The 18,127-nt window shown below is 41.9% G+C and overlaps 1 protein-coding gene across 1 annotated transcript in view; it reads right to left on the bottom strand.

Moving 5' to 3' along the window:
- Positions 1-795: 795 nt before the first annotated feature.
- Positions 796-18,127, bottom strand: part of fzd3 (frizzled class receptor 3) — a 50,306-nt gene continuing 32,974 nt past the window's right edge. The window contains exons 3-7 of the mRNA XM_033021723.1: positions 16,319-16,515; positions 14,050-15,067; positions 11,565-11,713; positions 8,099-8,329; positions 796-1,874 (exon numbers count right to left, since the gene is read on the bottom strand). Coding sequence (XP_032877614.1) covers positions 1,664-1,874; positions 8,099-8,329; positions 11,565-11,713; positions 14,050-15,067; positions 16,319-16,515 — 1,806 coding nt within the window. The 3' untranslated portion in view covers positions 796-1,663. The remainder of the gene's footprint in view (positions 1,875-8,098; positions 8,330-11,564; positions 11,714-14,049; positions 15,068-16,318; positions 16,516-18,127) is intronic.

Raw genomic sequence — 18,127 nt, 5'->3', positions numbered from 1 at the left:
CCAATCTGAACTGCAATTAAGAGTCACATTTTCAATAAGAAAACAAAACAAATGTTCCAGACTGCACGGCTGGTGTGGAATTTAATTATATAGCAAGCATTTTTGTGAAAATACTGGTAAATGTTTGAAAGCACCTATCTAGTTCAATTAAATAGTCAACTGGAGAGACGATTGCAGGATTTTAAACAGTTCTTACTTTCTGAAACCCTGCTTGATTTTATTACATAAACTGTAATTGAAAATTTCCCTTGGACAGATATTAGTAAAAGATTACCAAGGGTATTTTTAGGTCATGAACCCAGTAATTTAATAAACCTGGAGTTGCTGCTAACCAAAGCAGGCATTATCCAGATGTTCTTTTAACACTGGGCTTTAGGAATGGCGAATAGGTCCATCAAATTTTAAGTGTTACTATGTATTATTGGAACCCCATCTTGTAACTGGTGCAAGTAACCAACCTGCATATCAAATTCCTGATGATATTACAAGTCATTGCCCCGTATCACACTAGCACCATGCTCTTAAATCTAAATACACAGGTTAGTTCACAAATCAACTTGCCCCACGGCATGGTGGCGCAATGGTAGAGTTGCTGCCGTACAGTGCTTTCAGCGCCAGAGACCCGGGTTTGATCCAGGCTATGGGTGCTGTCTGTATGGAGTTTGTACGTTCACCCCGTGACCACGTGGGTTTTCTCCATGATCTTCGGGTTCCTCCCACACTCCAAAGACGTACAGGCTCATAGGTTAATTGGCTTTCTATAACTATAAATTGTCCCTACTGTGTGTGGGATAGTGTTAATGTGCAGGGATCGCTGGTCCTTGCAGACTCGGTGGGCCAAAGGGCCTCTTTCTGTACTGCATCTTTAAACTAAACAACATCCATCAAGTTCAGTGCACGAGTTAACCAGTAGAAAAATGCATCAGTGATGAATGAATCAGTCCAAACAGCTGAATGATGTTTCCTGTCCATAATATTTTAGATGGGACAGCATGAGGTAGAATTGAAACATCCTGACCGGAGGAGTGGCTATAGAACTTGCACTAGCCCCTTCCCTAAACCAATCTAATTTCAAGTAAACACAACATATTTCTACAATATTTTTAACATTATTTGATCTTTCACACAATAATCCCGTTTACAACAACAGGATTCAATCGGTTTAAGATACGTACCTTGAAAACTAACATACATGCTATTGTCTTTCCAATTAGGCTAGAAACAAAAAATTACAAACATTTACCCTTTGTGTTCCCGTGATGGGATATTGGTCAATGTCTTTAAAATCACCTTCTGCATCAGAATCACAAAAATACGTATTTAAGGGTGTTATAACAAGGCTTTTAAAACTGGGAGCTTAAGATCAAAGCTCATCATCAATTCTGAAAGGTATTCAATATTCCTATTTGATTTATATGGATCTGATAACAATGTTGAAAACAATGCAGCCCAGGCCAACAGCTTGTAATCTTCCTTCCCATTAAGGTTTACAACAGTCGTGATACTTCTAAACACATTTTGCCAAAATTGATTTTCTTCCATATTTGTTAGATTTTTAAATCGACTTCTTGTGTTTGGTCGCTGATCTTTCAGGCTTCTGTTTTATTGATTTTGTTTAAACATTAGAGGCCCCTTTGCTTTGCCTTTGTTGCAGAAACAATGATTAGGCACTTGTGCAGTCTTCTTCGATGACCCGGTTCATGCTCGTGCCATGGGTGATGTGTGTTGCCGGGTTTGTGAGATCTCTGATGCTATTATGCCGGGACTGGTCATTCAGGCGGTGCAGGCTGCTTTGCCGAGACTGATCATTGAGCCGTGGCAGACTACCGTGAACCAACCTCTCATCCAGAGCTCTTAAGCTGCACGGTGTGTATCTGGAGAAACAACATTAAGCGTCACATACCATTAGCCCTTTCTTTTGACCAGCATATAGTCAACTGCTGTGTTTACGGGTTGATAATAGATGCACGAAATTTCGTTCAGACCGTAAGGTCTGAATGACAATAAAGGTATTCAATTCAATCAATTCAATTCAATAATAGATGGCGATACAGAGTTCACGCCAGCAGCACCCATCACATTTTAAAAGCACATTTGATGAATGTTAGCCAATGCTAAACTTTTACCTGGGAACAGATATGGAAACTCAAAGCTGATTGGAGATACAAAAAAAAAAAAAAATAGAAGGCAGAGGACACATTAATTACTAATAAACAAAACTTCAACACTGGCAGATGGTCTCCCTAAGCATCAGCAATATATTCCTTTCCACAATCTTATATTTAACCTAAAAACTAAGCTCTGCAATTACTTAGAAACTAGTGCTAGAACGACTGGCAGGATGATGGCCGATGGTTTTGTAACAATTTATCATGACGTAACTACGGAATTAAAAAAAAATTAAGAATTGAATTATTAAAGTCTTTCAATCTTGCTCCATAGTTTCTCTCCCCAAAACACCCAATCTCTATTAAGACGAGACTGCAGATGGTGGGTTCTGGAACAAAAACCAACATCTTGGTTCTCTCATACCGCAACTCGCACCTGTTCACCTAATTTTCTTCCCCATTTGCATCTCTCCCATTACCCTATTATCCTCTCTTCTTAAAGTTCCACCTACAAGCCTGTACCACACCTACCAGACCCTCTGCTAGATTCGGCCATCTTAACTCTCCTCATAATCTTGATACAAAGTTTCAGCCCAAAATGTTGATTTGCACATTTTGCCTCCATAGATGCTGCTTCACACACTGAGTTCTTCCAGTGTTCTGGTTTGAATCTCTATTGCTGGTCAGCAAGCCTTAGGCCAAGTTCTGTTGACAATCCCTCAATTTTGGTCGCCTAATTATAGGAAGGATGTCAACAAAATAGAGAGAGAGTACAGAGGAGATTTACTAGAATGTTGCCTGGGTTTCAGCAATTAAGTTACAGAGAAAGATTGAACAAGTTAGGGCTTTATTCTTTGGAGCGCAGAAGGTTAAGGGGGGACTTGATAGAGGTCTTTAAAATGATGAGAGGGATAGACAGAGTTGAGGTGGATAAGCTTTTCCCACTGAGAGTAGGGAAGATTCAAACAAGGGGACATGACTTGAGAATTAAGGGACAGAAGTTTAGGGGTAACATGAGGGGGAACTTCTTTACTCAGAGAGTGGTGGCTGTGTGGAATGAGCTTCCAGTGAAGGTGGTGGAGGCAGGTTCGTTTTTATCATTTAAAAATAAATTGGATAGTTATATGGACGGGAAAGGAATGGAGGGTTATGATCTGAGCGCAGGTATATGGGACTAGGGGAGAATACGTGTTCGGCACGGACTAGAAGGGTCGAGATGGCCTGTTTCCGTGCTGTAATTGTTATATGGTTATATGGAGAGTTATGAGCCAAGCTCATGAAGCCCTTGTATAACATAACATGGGATACATTCAAGCAGGGGCAGCTGCTTATACTGAATATGCATTGAGATGGGGAGGGTGGGCCGTCGATGACAAGGGATGTCTACCAGCAGAATTCAGCTGACATGCAGAATAGACTTCCTGATCTGAAAACCTTTCCTTGGGGGAAGAAAAATATAACGTATTCATACATATTCATGTAAATGTTAATGAGTTGGTGTTCAATATAAGCATGGAATGTTGGGTAATAAAGCTCTCTCTCGTGATCCAGGCAACCTGCGTGTAAGTTGTTATTCATTCTGCCGTCCGGAATATTAAAAAAAATTGGTGACGAGGATGGGATAGAGTTTGTGAACTCATCCTTTAAATACAATGCAGGACTGTTTTGCAACATGCAGTATTGTTTAACCTTTTAAACAGCAAATACGGAGTTGTGTCGCAGTTGTTTGCAAGCTGGACACGATAGGCCGCAGATCCTTCTATGCAGGGGACTGTAGTTTAAAACAGCAGCTTGACAAATCCTCGAGAATTTGTCAGGTTATCTCTATGTTGTGTCTACGTGGCAAGATGCCATCCTTGGGATTGTATAAGATTTTTTTTTTTGTCGAGTTCCTCAAGCTGAATAGCCTTTGTACAGCTATGTTTTAGGTGGATTGTTACACCAGAACAGACAGGAAATCGGGGTTTTTGAACGGACAATGTATTTGTATTCTGTAAGTTCTGTATTTATTTATGCCTATTATATTCTGTTGTGTTGAAGCAAAACAAGAAATTCATTGTCCTATCTGGGACACATGACAATAAGCTCTTGAATCTTGAATCTTGTGATCTCCCATGTAATGAATGACGGGCAGGAAAAGCCTATTGCTTTTGAATCCCGCACCTTATCACCGAGTGAGCATAATTATGCACAGATAGAAAAGGAAGCACTCAGCATCGTGTTCAGAATCAAGAAATTCCATCAGTTTCTTCTCGGCAAACCATTCACCCTAGTGACTGATCACAAGCCACTAATGGTGATACTGGGTCCCAAGTCAGCTATACCTTCCATGGCAGCATCAAGGATGCAGCGCTGGGCAATTTTGCTATCTCAGTATGACTACATGGTTGAGTACAGAAGCTCCAAGTGCAACACAGTTGCAGATGCGTTGTCCCGGTTGCCCCATGAGAACTCTGACGTGGGAAGTGAGAACACAATCTACACACTGCAAATTGTAGATGAAGACTTTCCAATGACTGCAACAGAAATTGCAGCAGAAACAGAGAAACACACTGTATTGAAGTGGGTCTATGAACAGACATTGAACGGTTGGACTGAAATAGATAGTGGATTGAACTCAGTTCTGAACTCAGAGCTGAAGCCTTTCCATAATTGATGCAATGAATTGTCATGCGAGCAGGGATGCATTAAGTGAGGTTACAGAGTTGTTGTACCAGAGTCTTTGAGAAACAAAATTATGAATGAACTTCATGCCGAACATCCTGGCATGGTTAAGCCACTGTCCCACTTACGTGTCCTTGGCACGCTAATTACGCCACCTCGTGATCGCGTTGAGGCGCGACGGTCCCGCGCGACTTCATGCATCCGCATAACCGTTTTGAGCGCGTGACTTCATTTGAAGATGGACACAAAATGCAGGAGTAACTCAGCGGGACTGGCAGCATCTCTGGAGAGAAGCAATGGGTGATGGTTCGGGTCAAGGCCCTTCTTCAGAATGAAAGAAGGGTCTTGACCCGAACATTCATCCATTCCTTCTCTCCAGAGATGCTGCCAGTTACTCCTGCATTTTGTGTCTATCTTCAATTTTCTTGGTCCGCTCTGGGAGTAGAAGTGGGGGCGGATCCGGACCGCAACGGCCGTGAGTCCCAGACCGAGCACGGCGATCGTTTGCCTGCATCCGCTGCTGTTGGAGGTGAGACGTTGCGTCGCGCCAGGTTCTTGGGCTTGTCCCACCTTGGCCGTCAGTTACGCGACAGGCCGGTGGCGCGCGAAGATCTTGTTCGTTACAAAATTTCGGAGCGGCGCGCGATACAGCGCACAACTCCATACCCCTCCGCCCTTCTCAGTGGGACCGGCCCCGCGCGGCCACACGATGCCCTGCGACTCAACACGACGACGAGGTCGCGTAATTTGCGTGCCAAGGACATGCAAGTGGGACAGGGCCTTAAGCATGAAGTCAATTGCCAAACATTTTGTGTATTGGCCAGGTATTGACAGTGACATCGAGTCACTGGTGAGCAAATGTAGCGTCTGCCAAAATTACAGGAGTAAACCACCAAAAACACCACTGCAACCCTGGTCATGGCAAGTAGACCTTTTCAGAGAGTTCATGGAGATTTTTGTGAAAAGGGTAATGATCACTATCTGGTACTAGTAGATAGTCATTCCAAATGGATTGAGGTCAAGCATACGAGTGTACCATAGATGAGTTGAGATCAATTTTTGCATGCCATAGTTTACCAGAACTTGTTTCTGATAACTGTTTCGTTCAGAATGGTTCAAAGAGTTCATGCAGCAGAATGGTGTAAAACACACACTTTTTCCCTCATACCATCCAGCCTCCAACGGGGCGGCAGAAAGGTCGGTTAGAGTTGTTAAAGATGCTCTCAAGAAACAGGTTTTGCAGGGTAGTTCAAAGGTCAACATGAAACATTGTTTGGCTAGTTTCTTGCTGAAGTACAGAACCACACAACAGGTTACTCACCTGCTGAGCTGTTGATGAAGAGAAGGCTAAGAATACAGCCAAGTCTAGTTCAACCCAATTTGGCCTTGAGAGTTGAACAAAAACAGTTAAGTCAAAAACGCCATTTTGACTCCCACAAAAAGGAGAAGTATTTCAAGCCAGATGAGCAGGTTCTTGTTCTCAGTCCTCCAAACAAGTCCAGTCAAGACAAATGGGATGTTGGGAAAATAGTGAAAGTGTGTGGAACAAAGATACTTAGTTGAAGTTGGAAATAGGATCAAAAGTGTTCATGTTGATCAAATGATTCCAGCCAAAGATGAACCAAAAGCTGAGTATGAAGTCCTAATCCCAGAGTTTTTATCTCAAAGTGAGTTGGAAGAGACCACTGTGATTGAAACACAAAGTTCAGTTAGTACAGACAAAGAAACAGATACCTCTGGTCAAAGTCAGGGTACTAAAACAGAGCCAAACAAGCCAACAATTGAGTCAACGCCTAAACCTGTTACACCTGTTACTGTTAGACGATCAGGCAGGATCCTTAAACCAGTAGTCAGATTAGGTTTGTAAGTTAAGTAACTCACTGTATAAGTAAAACAAAGATGTGTAGATATGTAAAATAAATAGTATGTTCATCATTTAAGAATTCATAAATACTGGTTTAAATCGAGAATCACAACAACAAAATTGTAACTGAGTACTTAGATTTAATACTTAAAAAAAGAAGAGCAGTGTAATGTATTCATACGTATTAATGTATGTGTTAATGAGTTGGTGTTCAAAATAAGCAGGGAATATTGGGCAATAAAGCTCTCTCTCATGATCCAGGCAACTTGCATGTAAGTTGTTATTCATTCTGCTGTCCGGAATATAACAAAAAGCATCTCAGCTCATGGGCAGTGCAAGTGTGGGTAAAGTTGAGATGAAGTGTTAGAACTATGACTTGCCAAAGACGTTTCACTATATAAAATGCAACCTATATCTTGGGAAGACCTTTTCACCTTCACGCCGTCCGTTGCCTGCTCATTACTTAAATCTTTCTAACAATGCTGCTTTATCGATTATTCTATGAATCAATTCTGGAAACTCTCACACAACCGTTTCCAATAGATATAGCAAGTTTAGTAACTTTAGAAATAGGTTACACTACTTAAAGTAGTAATATGATTAATAACATCTGAACATTACACAATGTTCTGCTATTGCTAAACTTGGGCTTGGATGGAATGACTAACCACATGGGGACTGAACAAGTATAGTCATTATTGAACAGAAACAGGATATTTTGTCCATCCCCTCTTTATCTAACATTTGAACATGTTGCACAATTGTTTTTCCCCTTTTCCTCCACTAATCACAATAATTCTGTGGTTGGGAGTTCAGTTCACCTTAACAGGTGAAATAGTACTCTATAAATCACCTACTGCTTTTATTAATAACAATCATAATAATTATTTCATAGCTCATATATGTAGAGAAAGTGTAAATATTTCCTATGTCTATCCTACCGATCTCAAAACTTATTGGCCTTTATCAGGTCACCTCGGTTTCACATTTCAAAAGAACAGTCTTAATGTGTTTGATCTGTTAACATTCAGTTCTGGTATCTTGTGACTTGCAGTGATTAATGGGTACATTTACAACAATCTGCACTTTTTTCACTTCCACACCCACATCTATGGCCCCTTCTAATAGTACATGCATGCACCTATCTGCGGAAGAACTTTAAAGCTAAGCTGCATTTTTCAAATTCACAGATTTGTTCATCCTATATTTGAGATGTTTCCTTCAATGAAACACATATATACTTGTGCTCTTTGCATAAATTAACTTTATACCTGGATATACTGTATATCAAATATGAAATGTGTTGTGATATGTGCATCCAGATATGAAATATTAAACAATACTCCTGAATAATTTAAACAATGCAAAACCCAACATCAGTTTTTTTTAAATAGAATAATTCAATCTGAACATTCTAAAAAGTAATCTGGTTCAGCCAAGGTTTATCAGCAGATCAGCTCACCTGCCGTCCCGTGACCTGTGAAGGCTGCCGTGGTAACTGCTGAGCTTACTGTGGACGCTGCCAGCTTTGCTCCTCTGATCATCCATGGCCAGTTGCTGGGAGGAGGCGTGAGTGGATGTTCCTTGGGTGGAGGTGCCTCGAGATTTGCGGATGATGGGGGTGTTTGGATCTCTCAGCAGAGACTGAGCAAACTCTGGTTCCTGCAAAACTTGGCGACTCTCATTCACAGAACTGAAAATGAAAAAGACAGGGACCTGGGATCAATTGTGGAACCCAGTTAAAGAGAAGACAATTCTTTGGACAACTTTTAGGTTTCATTTACATCCTCAACTCCTGACATCCCCAACACAACTTCTCACTTTTTTACCCCTGACTTTGACCTCCATTTCAAAATCCTGATTACATTTATAGATTTAAACAGCGAGGAGTTATACCATTAAACATACTGGCTTTTGAAACAGTAGGGTAGATTCCACAGGAAAAGAGATAGTAATGTTAATTAGGACCAACTCTTTCTGGAAAGGATAATTCTTTTCAGGTCTGGAAAATTGCTACTGCCCATCACCAAGTTTTTTGATGCTGAAGTTAATTAATATAAATATCTGTGATTGGTAAGACTATGGGGAACCGGTTAAATGTAAAGTTATTTAAGCTATAGCACTGACCAGACTGGACAACGAAATATGCTCAGGAACAGAATAATTTCCAACTGGGCACCTTAGTAAAATTCTTCGTGCAGTCAACTTATTTCATGGTGCATGCGAAGAATGCAGGAACATTTTGTACAAGTTAACATTAACACATGCTGAGCAACACGTGTTCAGCTTCTTTCCCACAACCTGCCTCATCCCTCCACCCTTTCACTCTAAACTGAGTCTTTGCACGTGCTCTTAATTTATTGAAATCTAGTATCCCAGGTTGCGGATTGTTTGGTACTCCTAAAACTCAGGACTAGAAAGGTCTTTGGGAGAGAGACTAAGAGTTACGGTAAGTTTGAATTGGAGTTAATTGTTTCACTGGAACATAAAATCACACTGTGCACTTCAGTTCATCAGTACATTATTACAAAATGGGCTCAAGAACAGAAAACACCAGAGGTTTGAACTCAACTAATTTAGTAGGCTGCTGGAGTCATCTCAGACTTGCTTTGGCGTCCCCAATCAACGTGCGAGCTGATTGCACACAAATGATGTCAAATCTAAGATATGTTTAATTAAATGGCAAAATTCACTCAAATGTCCGAGTGTGTCTCCATTTCCATTATCAACAGTTTCAATGGTTTTTAAGGTCTTTTATTGTCACATGAACCAATTAAGGTACACTGATATGCAAAATACCATACAGCCATACAAAAAAAACGACACACAACTACATAAAAGTTAACACAAGCATCCATCACAGTGGATTCCTCACTGTGATGGAAGGCAAAAAAGTCCAATCTTCTTCCTCTTTATTCTCTCGGTCGGGGCAGTCGAACCATCCATCAGGGCGATCGAAGCTCCCGCAGCCGGCGGTCGAAACTCCCGCGTTGGGGCAGCCGAAGCTCTTGCAGCTTGGAGTTCCTGAAGTCGGTCTCTGACCAGACACCGCGCGCTCCATGATGTTATGTCCGCAAGCACCCACAGTTCGAGCTCCGAGGTCGATCCCTGGCAAAAGGGATCTCGGGCTCCGCGATGGTAAGTCCGCAGGCTCTCAAAAGTCGGTCTCCAGCAAAGGCTGCCAACTCCTCGATGTTATGCCGCAGTGCGGATGGAGATACGATATGACGGGGGAAAAAAAAGAAGAAAAAAAAAAAAAAATCGCAACTCCGTCGAGGTGAAAGATTAGAAAAAGGTCCCCCCCAACCTCCTACATGAAACAAGTCAATGAACACTAAAAACATACCATTAAAACACAAAGAAGGAAGGGACAAACAAACTGTTGGCGAGGCAGCCATTGCTGGCGCCACCCAGTGGAACTGTTTCAGCTATAGTGGAGTAGTCGCATGTGGATTTAAAGTACCATGTTCAAATGGGTGTGCACCAGTCCTGATCAGGGATAACCCAAGTCCAGGAGTAGCAGTATGATGCAATGAGTTGAGCTGCTGCCTTACAGTTCCAACAACTCTGGCCATTGGAGCAGTGTCGAGTTGCTCTCCCCATGACATGTGTTCTCCACATTAACCTGCAAGTTGCGGGTGCTCCAGTTTCTTTTCACATCCCAAACATCACATCACGTGTTCATCCGTCACTCAAAGTAAATATGCAGGTACAGCAGGCAGTGAAGAAAGCAAATGGCATGTTGGCCTTCATAACACGAAGAGTTGAGTATAGGAGCAAAGAGGTCCTTCTGCAGTTGTACAGGGCACTATTGAGACCACACCTGGAGTATTGTGTGCAGTTTTGGTCTCCAAACTTTAGGAAGAGCATTCTTGCTATTGAGGGAGTGCAGCGTAGGTTCACAAGGTTTATTCTCAGGATGGCGGGACTATCATATGCTGATAGAATGGAGATGCTGGGCTTGTATACTCTGAAATTTAGAAGGATGAGGGGGAATCTTATTGAAACATAAGATTGTTAAGGGCTTGGACACGCTAAAGGCGGGAAACATGTTCCCGATGTTGGGGGAGTCCAGAACCAGGAGCCACAGTTTAAGAATAAGGGGTAAGCCATTTAACACGGAAATTAAGAAAAACACCTTTTCACAGAGTTGTGATTCTGTGGAATTCTCTGCCTCAGAGGGCGGTGGAGGCTGCTGCTCTGGATGCTTTCAAGAGAGCTAGACGGAGCTCTTAAAGATAGCGGAGTCAAGGGACAAGGGGAGAAACAGGAACGGGGTACTGATTGTGGATGATCAGCCATGATCACATTGAATGGCGCTGCTGGCTCGAAGGGCCAAATGGCCTACTCCTGCACCTATTGTCTATAAAAACATGCGGTTTGGTCGGTTAATTGGCCAACTCTGTAAAATGCCCCTCGCGCAAGTGGGTGGTTGAATTGATCAGAATGGGGCGAGAACAGGTTATTGGGGAAATGGGATTGGTCTCCAGCTGATATAGGCTCGATGGGCTGAATGGTCTCACTTCTTTGTCACAAGGAATATGACAAAGTGCATACCAAGCGGTGGTATTACCAGCATCTTCATTAGCTGTGTCTGGAGTTTGTGGATCTAAGTCTCACTTGAATGGTAATCTAGGCCTACAAAAACTGGATGTTGAATTTGAGCCACATTTGGGGTGCTGTTGCAGAATTTAAACAGCTGCATTTGCAGATAGGGCAGACATGGTGCTCACACAAAGTGCAATGGGGAACTGGAAGAAGGCTGCGTCTTGGGCAACTAAGAATAGGAGTTTTTTTCTGCCAAATAATAATCCCAACTTATCTAGCATGCTTCCCAGTTTTCCACTCACACGCACCCCTTTGGATGCTACATTTCCTTGCAAAATGGATTGATAAAATAGGATGACAAATGACAGCAGAAAACTCACTCTTTCTTCTTGCGCCCATGGAAGAAGCTGGCCCATTCAAAACAGGTCTTCTTACTGCCAACCCAGAACACGGATGGGATCCCGACCACCAGAGCCATCAGATACTTCATCAGGAAGAGTATAAGATCAGGGCGGCTCGCTTGCGTCACCTTGAAAGGGATAACAATTTAGCACGATGTTTTCTTATTTAGCTGCAACATAGGTTACAAAAACAAGGAAGCGATGCTAAATCTGTACAGAGCACGGAGTGCTGCATAAAGTGTCTGTCACATTACTGGAAGGATGCAGAGGGTAGATATTGCCAGAATTGGAAAACTTTAGAGATGAGCAAATCCTGCTTAGGCTACAGCTCTTTAGCTTTGATCCTGAGGGAAGGTTCAATTGAAGGGTGTAAAATAAGGGTTGGGGTAGAAAAACAATAAGGATTATTTCCCTTAAACAAGAATAACAAAAAGGGGGTACTTATTTGAAGAATCTTGTAGGCTTAGAGGCGAGGACTTTTCTCCTCCATCCAGAGTGGCAAGAATCCAGGACTGGATTGGTTAAAGGATGGTCGCGGTAGAAATCTTCCTTACATTTAAGTAATAGGATGTTTACATTGAGACCTGTAGTCTGCAAGATTTTGGAATTGGTATTGGCCTAGTGAGACCACACCTGGAGTATTGTGTGCAGTTTTGGTCCCCTAATTTGTGGAAGGACATTCTTGCTATGGAGAGAGTGCAGCGTAGGTTTACAAGGTTAATTCCCGGGATGGCGGGACTGTCATATGTTGAGAGAATGGAGCGGCTGGACTTGTACACTCTGGAGTTTAGAAGGATGAGAGGATATCTTATTGAAACATAAGATTGTTAAGGGTTTGGACATGCTAGAGGCAGGAAACGTGTCTCCAATGTTGGGGGAGTCCAGAACATGGGGCCACAGTTTAAGAATAAAGGGTAAGCCATTTAGAACAGAGATGAGGCAACAATGTTTCTCATAGAGAGTTCTGAGTCTGTGGAATTCTCTGCCTCAGAAGGCGGTGGAAGCTGGTTCTCTGGATACTTTCAAGAGAGAGCTAGATAGGGATCTTAAAGATAGCAGAGTCAGGGGATATGGTGAGAAGGCAGGAACGGGGTACTGATTGGGGATGATCAGCCATGATCACATTGAATGGGGTGCTGGCTCGAAGGGCCGAATGGCCTACTCGTGCACCTATTGTCTATAAAGGTGGAGAGTTGTATAATCGACTCAGTTTGTTCCGATTAATATCTTGAATTATTTGCATTCCCCAATCCCAAACACTACCTCACCAAGCCATACCACATCTTGTCACGACACATTCAATCTGCTCTTCTCTCTCTACATTTACGTAATGAGTCTTAAAACGAATAAAGAGCATTTCCTAATAACCAGATGGAGCAAAGGCTTACCATTTCTAAACACCTTAGCAGTATCATGGACCATATAAACAAAAAGTGCTTATCAACTGCAGAGAATCTCACTTTCAGGTGTTTCTTCAATTGCTAGTGGCTATTATTGCTCTGACAGGTGAATTATAGATTCTAAATTATAGTCCATTACCAAATTAGTACTGTTTTAAGAATATTTACTCAATTTGTAAAACATCTCCTCAGAATTGTTAAATTATTTCAACTGTTCAGACCTCATTGTACATTACACTGGAGTCAGCTGTTCCTGAAACTTTAGACAAATCCCTTGTGACTATATTATATCCTGAAGTGTCTGCAAAACTTTGAGCTTATATAATCCAACTGTCATTTATGTTGAGAAATGCAAGACCGTTGGCAAAGTGGAAGAAATTATCAACAAAAAGGCAAAGGGCTTCTGACCAAAGCAATAAAGGTAGACGAGATGGAAATCAAAAATAAAACCAAAGCTCTAGAAACATTTAGCAGCTTAAGCAGCATGAATGTGCAGAGCTGACGTTCCAGGTCAATAGATGAGCAAATGTGAGAAACCAAGTGCTTCTACGTTGAAGACAGTGAAGGTTGTGGGGGTGGGGCGAGGGTGGAAAGAGGAGCGAAACATCTTGATAAATTTGATAGGCTTGTTATCTCAGCCATCCCTCTGTTCTCTCCAGCTCTGGCAACATATTCATTAGGGTTCCCTGCATCAGTTCCTCCGGTAACATGGTGACCAAAACTGTAACTGTACTCCAACTTGGCTTAATGTCCTATGCTGTTCCAGTAAAGCCTTCCTGTTCTTGTATTCTGCCTCAGTCTTTCTTGCTCACTTAGTGAACTTTCTTGCTCACTATCAAGCTTGCTCCTAGTATTGGTATAATCTGCAAACCTCTAAACTATTGTGTTAATCCCTGAAGAACTCCACTGCATTTAACCAGCCACTAAAATTCCCATTGAGTGTTAATCTTTGCTTTCCTGCCACTGAGCCAGTTCTAAATCCAATTTACCACCTTCCCTTCAGGCTTTTACTATCCTAATCAACCTTCCTGGATGACTTTGTTAAATGCCTCTAAAGTGCATACCTGGTAAGGGCAGGGAATGTGATATTCACGACACCGTTCCTGAATCCACGTTGTCTCCCACACAGTTCGGAATGCTTGCTCGTAGAAATAACATCCAATCACGACAAGGAGTGGGACGAGATAGAGAACGCTGAACACACCAATTCGGATCATGAACTTCACCAGCTTGTCCTGATTCTCTTTCTCCAATGGGATTTCAATCCGCACACGGTTCAGTGATATTATACCTGCCAGCAACAAGGAAACCCCCACCACCACATAGAGACACAATGGAGCCAGGACAAAATACCGCAGTGCATCAACATTGTACAATCCAACAAAGCAAACGCCACTGATATTGTCCCCTTCGATTTTGTTCATGGCGAGGAGGATTATGGTGAGTGTCCCTGGGATCCCCCAGGCACTTGCATGAAACAGTAAGGCTTTCTTTTCTATTGCCTCACTGCCCCATTTGGGAACGGCAGCTAAAAACCACGTTATGGTAAGGACGACCCACCAAACTGAGCCAGCCATTGTGAAGAAGTACAGTACCATAAACAGAATAGTACATGCTTTATTGTGGGAACCCTGTGTCACTGTGGATGCTTTGTAAACTGAAGGATCATTTCTGTTGCAGGCAACTGTGTCCTCAAGAAGAAAACCAATAAAAAACACTAAGGAAACCATCATGTAACAGACTGCATAAAATATGATAGGGCGCTCCGGGTAGCGGAATCGTTTTACATCAATGAGGAATGTGAGGAAGGTGAAGAGTGTGGCAGACAGGCAGACAATGGATATCACACCAATGAAGTACCTGGCAAAGGACAGTTCTTCACGTCTGAAATACATGTTATGGCAAGGAGGTGAACAGTCTGCAACCCCCAGGAAAGAATAGCCAAGCTCTGGATTGATTTTCAATTCCCTTGGGCACCAGAAACCATAGTCTCTCTGAACAGCCATTGGGGCCTCCTCTGTGGGGTCACCATCTGAAACAGAGTCTGTTTGGCGTGGATAGCCTTCATCACAATCTGGAAACCTGGGGAGCATGAACAAAACAAAACATTCAATTGTTGTCCCATTGATATCCAATTCCCACAAATTCATTGATTACTACATTAAAAAAAAATCAATTTGGAGGCATTGACAAAATGTTTAGCAATTGTAATTAGTTGGAAGAACCCACGGTTGACAAGAAATCAGAATAATTAGTTGTCAGAGACAACTCCCATCTTTTCAACTGTCATTCCACTTCGCAATTAGTACAACTTTCTAAAATCAATAATTGATGTATCAGTGATTCATGTATAAACACTGCTGTAATTTCTACATGGTGAAACTAAAATGTATAAAAATACCCTTCAATAAAATCTGACAATGTGTACTTGAACCACATTTACTAGAATGTTGCCTGGGTTTCAGCAATTAAGTTACAGAGAAAGGTTGAACAGGTTAGGGCTTTATTCTTTGGAGCGGAGAAGGTTAAGGGGGGACTTGATAGAGGTCTTTAAAATGATGAGAGGGATAGACAGAGTTGACGTGGATAAGCTTTTCCCACTGAGAGTAGGGAAGATTCAAACAAGGGGACATGACTTGAGAATTAAGGGACAGAAGTTTAGGGGTAACATGAGGGGGAACTTCTTTACTCAGAGAGTGGTGGCTGTGTGGAATGAGCTTGCAGTGAAGGTGGTGGAGGCAGGTTCGTTTTTATCATTTAAAAATAAATTGGATAGTTATATGGACGGGAAAGGAATGGAGGGTTATGGTCTGAGCACAGGTATATGGGACTAGGGGAGAATACGTGTTCGGCACGGACATTTAGGGCCGAGATGGCCTGTTTCCGTGCTGTAATTGTTATATGGTTATATATGGTTATATGTGATTTTTTCTATTACAAATCTCAAATTGTGGAGCAGTCAAATAAATAAATGATGGGTCTTTGGCCCAAACATAATGGAGAGCACTATATAACATTTATGATAAGAATTTCTAATTTAATGGCAGTTTAAGCTTATACAAATGGAAGGTAACAGAGTTAGATCTGAACCTTGAGGACTGCCATGCTAAAACACAAATCTTCAAGAAAACAGAAACAACTGTAAAAGCCCATAGGTCAGAAAAGGGGGCAATTTTTTTTTAGCAACAACATTTATTCAGCCATAACTTTTCAATTTTTTCCATCCCAGAAACTGAGATCTGCTGTGAATCTCCAACATTTTCTGTCACATTTTCAACGTTGCTATTCTTTCAAGTTCAGTTTTGATTCAGAAGGATTAAACTTCTTTCTTACTTTGCACACTCCATCTCTTCTGGCCACGTCACTCCAAACATTTCCATTAGCTTATGACACTCCATATAAGCTCGCTGGCACAGTTTACGGCATGGCCAAGTAACACGCCCATATTCAGTGCATATTGGGGCATACATTGCACAGAGGAATGGCTGAAGGTCTCTGGAACATTTCAAGTTTACAAGAGGGTGGAATGGCTGAAAGAGAAAAATGACAGCATATATAACGTTACGGCACTATTTGGAGGACATAACAGCAGAATTTAGTAACACATTACACCACATTCAAAAGACAAAAAAAATTAAATCATTGTTACTGTCATATGATATATACAACAAATGGTCTCCAAATGCAGTAAAGAGTCAAGGGTGTTTTATTGTCAGGATGGTACACAAAAATGCTGGAGAAACTCAGCGGGTGCAGCAGCATCTATGGAGCGAAGGAAATAGGCGACTTTTCGGGCCGAAACCCTTCTTCAGACTGACCCGCTGAGTTTCTCCAGCATTTTTGTGTACCTTCGATATTCCAGCATCTGCAGTTCCTTCTTGAACACAGTGTTTTATTGTCATATGTCCCAGATACAACAATGAAATGCTTACTTACAGCAGCACAATAGAATATGTAAATATATGTATACAATATAATAAACAAGATTTAATAAAAGCCCAGATCCTGTGTGTTGTACTCTTTATCAAGCTCAGACTGGAAAATACTCAACTGAGCATTCCTCAGCCTTTTAGGGTAAAGAATTCCCCAGATTTTCATGTAGAGAAATCAACCTATTTGGTTTTGTAGAGAATGACTCATTTTGCAGTAATTCTCCAGGCAATTTCCACATCTATCTGGTAAATGCCTCAAAGAATTATGTATACTTTAAAGAGATCACCATCCATTCTTCGAACCTCCAGAGTATAAAGCACAGTCTCTTCACAACACAGTGCCCTCATCTCAGGAATCTATATTACTAAATCTCTGATCTTGACCACTTTTTGCCGACTGTGCTGCGATTTCCGAGAGAACGCCGCCACTTACGGCAGTCATTTTTGGCCACCTCGCTCAGAGCCCCCCTCCGCCGTATGAGTGAGGAGGATTTTTTCCGTCGATGATAAATGAGAGATATTAATGTTTTTACAAAATTCCCCATTCTCTCTGCTGCCCCCGCTGGCGGCAGGGGAAGGGACCATAAAACCAGGAAGTGTCATGCCTCACTCAGTCTCTGCCAGACCAGGAAGCGAGTGGATCATGGCCTCGGAGCTGCGAATAACAATAAATTTTGGTTGTCGGGTGTCTGCAGCCCAATTGTTTGCCTCGCCTTTTTAAACAAGTTTGTGTTCACAAAATGAATTTTGGTTGTCGGGTGTCTGCAGCCCAATTGTTTGCCTCGCCTTTTTTTAACAAGTTTGTGTTCACAAAATGAATTTTGGTTGTCGGGTGTCTGCAGCCCGATTGTTTGTCTCGCCTTTTTTAACAAGTTTGTGTTCACAATTGTGTTCATGCAATGTTGGTGACCAGCCCTCCCGTGTGATGCTGGGACCCAACGGGTCCCACTTAGTCTAGTAATTAATAAATGAAGGTAATAGTACATACGAACTAAATTAGTAATTAGTAATAATAAATACCAATAATACATAAATTAGTAATAATACATACTAATAATACAGACTAACTAGTGTGACACTTGGTGCTGTTTTTCGCATTAGTTTTCATGTGTTTTTCAATTAGTTTTTTGCAGTTCCCAGATATCCTCGCGTCCCCGGGACTAGCTGTAGTTCCCAGGTCGCCTGTGACCAGCTTGCCTGCGTGCCCGGG

This window comes from Amblyraja radiata, chromosome 5 (assembly GCF_010909765.2).
Source record: "Amblyraja radiata isolate CabotCenter1 chromosome 5, sAmbRad1.1.pri, whole genome shotgun sequence".
Taxonomy (NCBI): Eukaryota; Metazoa; Chordata; class Chondrichthyes; order Rajiformes; family Rajidae; genus Amblyraja; species Amblyraja radiata.
The sequence above is the reverse complement of the archived record's forward strand: the minus strand, read 5'-3'. Positions and strand labels throughout refer to the sequence as shown.